The sequence below is a fragment of the Seriola lalandi genome, unplaced genomic scaffold (genome assembly GCF_002814215.2).
Source record: "Seriola lalandi dorsalis isolate HSWRI2012SDOR001 ecotype SW California unplaced genomic scaffold, Sedor1 jcf7180002055009, whole genome shotgun sequence".
Taxonomy (NCBI): Eukaryota; Metazoa; Chordata; class Actinopteri; order Carangiformes; family Carangidae; genus Seriola; species Seriola lalandi.
In genome coordinates this window covers 102242-105576 of record NW_019525552.1, presented here as the reverse complement: position 1 = coordinate 105576, position 3335 = coordinate 102242, and the positions used below count along the sequence as shown (strand labels likewise).

The 3335-nt window shown below is 40.3% G+C and overlaps 1 protein-coding gene and 1 long non-coding RNA gene across 2 annotated transcripts in view; both read left to right on the top strand.

Moving 5' to 3' along the window:
* The window catches only part of LOC111647840 (uncharacterized), a 31026-nt gene that overhangs the window by 4568 nt on the left and 23123 nt on the right, over nt 1–3335 (top strand). Inside the window, exons 4-6 of the mRNA XM_087171558.1 lie at nt 154–483; nt 596–871; nt 1808–1864. Coding sequence (XP_087027684.1) covers nt 154–483; nt 596–871; nt 1808–1864 — 663 coding nt within the window. The remainder of the gene's footprint in view (nt 1–153; nt 484–595; nt 872–1807; nt 1865–3335) is intronic.
* LOC111647839 (uncharacterized) lies at nt 1001–1694 on the top strand. The gene is made up of 3 exons (XR_002760079.2): nt 1001–1040; nt 1482–1583; nt 1674–1694. It is a non-coding gene; the product is annotated as an uncharacterized LOC111647839 (long non-coding RNA).

The following is a 3335-nucleotide window of genomic DNA, read 5'->3' as shown; positions in this document are numbered from 1 at the left end:
TTTTAATGTGGTGTGTTCAGTGGTCTCTTGGAAACCACGTTTGAGGGACATTTACAAACTGCTGTTGTGTCTAAAATGATCCTGACGCTGACACGTCAGTCGTGTCCTTACTTTAGTTCATTTGTTCATGTTTCTCTCTCGTCTTCTCAGCAGCTGTCACAGGACAGGATTCATTCCTCATTGTCAGAGATGGAGATGAAGCCGCTCTGCCTTGTACAAATGCCAGACATGATCAGGATAAATGTGGCAGTACTTACTGGACCTTCAGTCATTCAGTAGACTCAGCTGTAGACCTGGTTGTATTGGGTCAGATTGGTAAAGATGCTCAGACTAAATCAGACAGACTGAGTCTGACAGAGAACTGTTCTCTGGTTCTGAAGAACGTCACACGTGAGGATGTTGGTCTGTACATCTGCAGACAGTTTAACAAGTCAGGACAACTACTCGCTCGAGATGCTGTGGTTCTTCTGTCTGTTGTTAACAGTGAGTATTTACATCAAACTGTCTGTTAGAACAAAACTCTGAAACTTTACAATCATGATGATTATTACAGTGATGAAGTTCATTTCTCTCTCAATGTCTCCGTCTTCACCAGTGACTGAACAGAAGGACGGTGATGAGGTGACGTTAACCTGCTCTTTGTCGACGTATACAAACTGTAAATACTCAGTGAAGTGGCAGTTTAATGGTACAGATGTGGATAAATATAACAAAGACTTGAGGACATCACAGAATCGCTGCTCAGGCATTGTGACCTTTTCAACTTCTCATTTCATTTACACGTCAAAGAAATATGAGTTACTGAAATGTGAAGTGACGAGTGATTCCTCTGAGGAAAAGCAACAGTTTACCTTCAGATCTCAGTCCTCAGGTGAGAAAACAGGTTTGTTAATTTGATGGATTTGAATTTTACAGACGGCATCATCTTCTTCTGTTGCTGCAGGTGGAAAACTTTACACATTTTCTCCTTTGTTGTTTTTGTTTTTGTCTAATTTCATATTCAGTTGTACCAAATGGAAACGGAACAACAACTCATCAAGGTAGAGACTTCACATCTTCCACAGCTCTCTCTCCACTGTTTCAGTGTTGTGTAATCTCTTTAGTTTTAGTATCTGACATGAAGTTGGGTCAGAAAACTGGATTTACAGACTCATACAACTAGATTGGGTCAAAAGTGAAGACGTGTTTAAAGCTTTACATTCAGTATCAGAGCAGTGTTTGCAGATTCTTATCCTTGTGTGGTTCTCCTGCTCTTTACAAACTCTCCTGACATTTATTTCCTGTGAGGTTGTTGGTGTAGATGAAGATGTTTTTCTGACCTTTGTTTCATGAGAAACTCTTGTGCAGCTTGATCATCTTCGATTCATCTTCTGTTGTTTGGATTTTATTTCCACAGCTCAGACACAAACCTGCTCCTTTGTCTTTTAGAAATCTGCTCTTCTAATGTAAAAAACCTGTTTGTGCTCATGTTTTCTCCACAGCTGCTGCAGATTGTTCTGCTCTGACCTTCATCATGTTGCTGATGCGTGTGGCTGAACTCCTCCTCATCACTGTGATCACTGTTCTCCTCGTCAGAGCTCGAGGTGAGAACATCCACTCCAACATGAGTTCAGGCTGATCCACACAAACTGTCAGTTTAGAGGTGAAGTGTCACTCTGTGCTTTATTTTCCAGGGAACCAGAGAGCACCTGAATGCAACACTGTGAGTGGAGAACCAGAAACCATCCTCATTTTAAAATGCTGCTGCTAACTGTTCATGTGACTGTGATACGTGGCTGTTAATGTCTCACTGTTTGTGTCTGTGCAGGTCTCAGACTCAGTGAGAAGCAGAACAGTGATGCGTTCAGGTGCAGCAGCCAGTCAGGTAAAGATCAGATCAGACAGGAACTGATGGTGCATTCAGGTTCAGCTGAATCAGCTGTGAGCTGTGTTCAGTTTTAACACATCAGCGGTCAGCTGTGAGGGAACTCTGGGAGTCTGGGTAGATTTAAATTTATTTAACATTTATTTGTTCTGTTTTTTTGTGTTGTTTTTCACAGGTGAACAATGATGAAGATGAAGATACAGTGAACTACGAAAACTCTGTCACACTTCACTGATCAACAACTTCCACATCAACATCAACTCACCAGAAACTAGAGCCGCCTCCTCGTGGTCGTATCCCTCCGCCACTCAGACTAGTTCCAGGTCACATCCTGTTTATCCAAATATATACATATAAAATATCAACCATTGTGTGAAAGTTTGTCATAACTGCTGTAAAGTCTTGAGTAATGGCTAAAAAGTGTTTTGTGAGGTCATGGTGACCTTTGGCCTTTAGCCACTAAAATATAATCAGTTCATCCTTGAGTCCGAGTGAATGTTTCTGCCAAATTTGAAGTTATTCCTTAAAATTGTAATTGAGATTTTGTGTCCAAGAGAATGAGACGGACGAACAATCCAAAAACAAGATGAGACAGAAACTCTATTTTCTTTCATTGTGATTCGTCTTTGCCACCGACAGTCAGAGCTGTAGGCAAAACACTGAAAATGAAACAAAAAGTTTTCATTCTTCGTGTTCACAGGAAGTGACTTCATTGTCATTTATAACGCTGCTGTAAACATGTTTGTTGGCTGTCCAGTGTGTTTTTGTAAATTTTGTAGTGTGGCTTTGAATGAGTTTTCAGCCTGAACAGAAACTCTTTATTACAACTGAAAACTGTATAATCTGCCTCTTACACAGTGTTTTGTCCAAGTGCACCAAACATTTTACAGTGGAGAGATTGTTTGCTTTGCTATAGATATTGATGTTCTTCTTGAAGCTCTGTATAACTGGATTACTCCGGATATAGAAGCTGTTGCTGTTTTAACTCTTCAAACTTATAAACTATCATTATTTGATTTTGTGTCTCCAGATGAAATTTCTTGCACTCTCCCAGTTTGGTTCAAATTCAGTTTGTAAGACAGAAAACATTTTGTGTCTGTTGATGACAAGAAGCAGAAAAAAATGAGATGGAGTCCCCCAAGGACTGATTCTTGGGCCTCTTCTTTTCAAACTCTACTTGCTCACACAAACTCAAATTTTGCAACGCAGCATAATCTGTCAGTATAATGAGACAGATGAACCATTTTCATCCTTTCAAACAAAATTAAAACTGAAGTTTTAAAGTCCAAAGTTCCTCAGGGAAGAAGACAGTGGTGCAGCAGCAAAGACACCGGGCAGAACATCCACATCTTTTATATGGATGTGTGTGATTGGAAGGTGTATGTAGCGTGCAACCTCACAACAGACCATATTCACAGGGCAGCCATTTTCCTCTGATGTTCACCTTCACTTTCCTTTGACCACATTGATA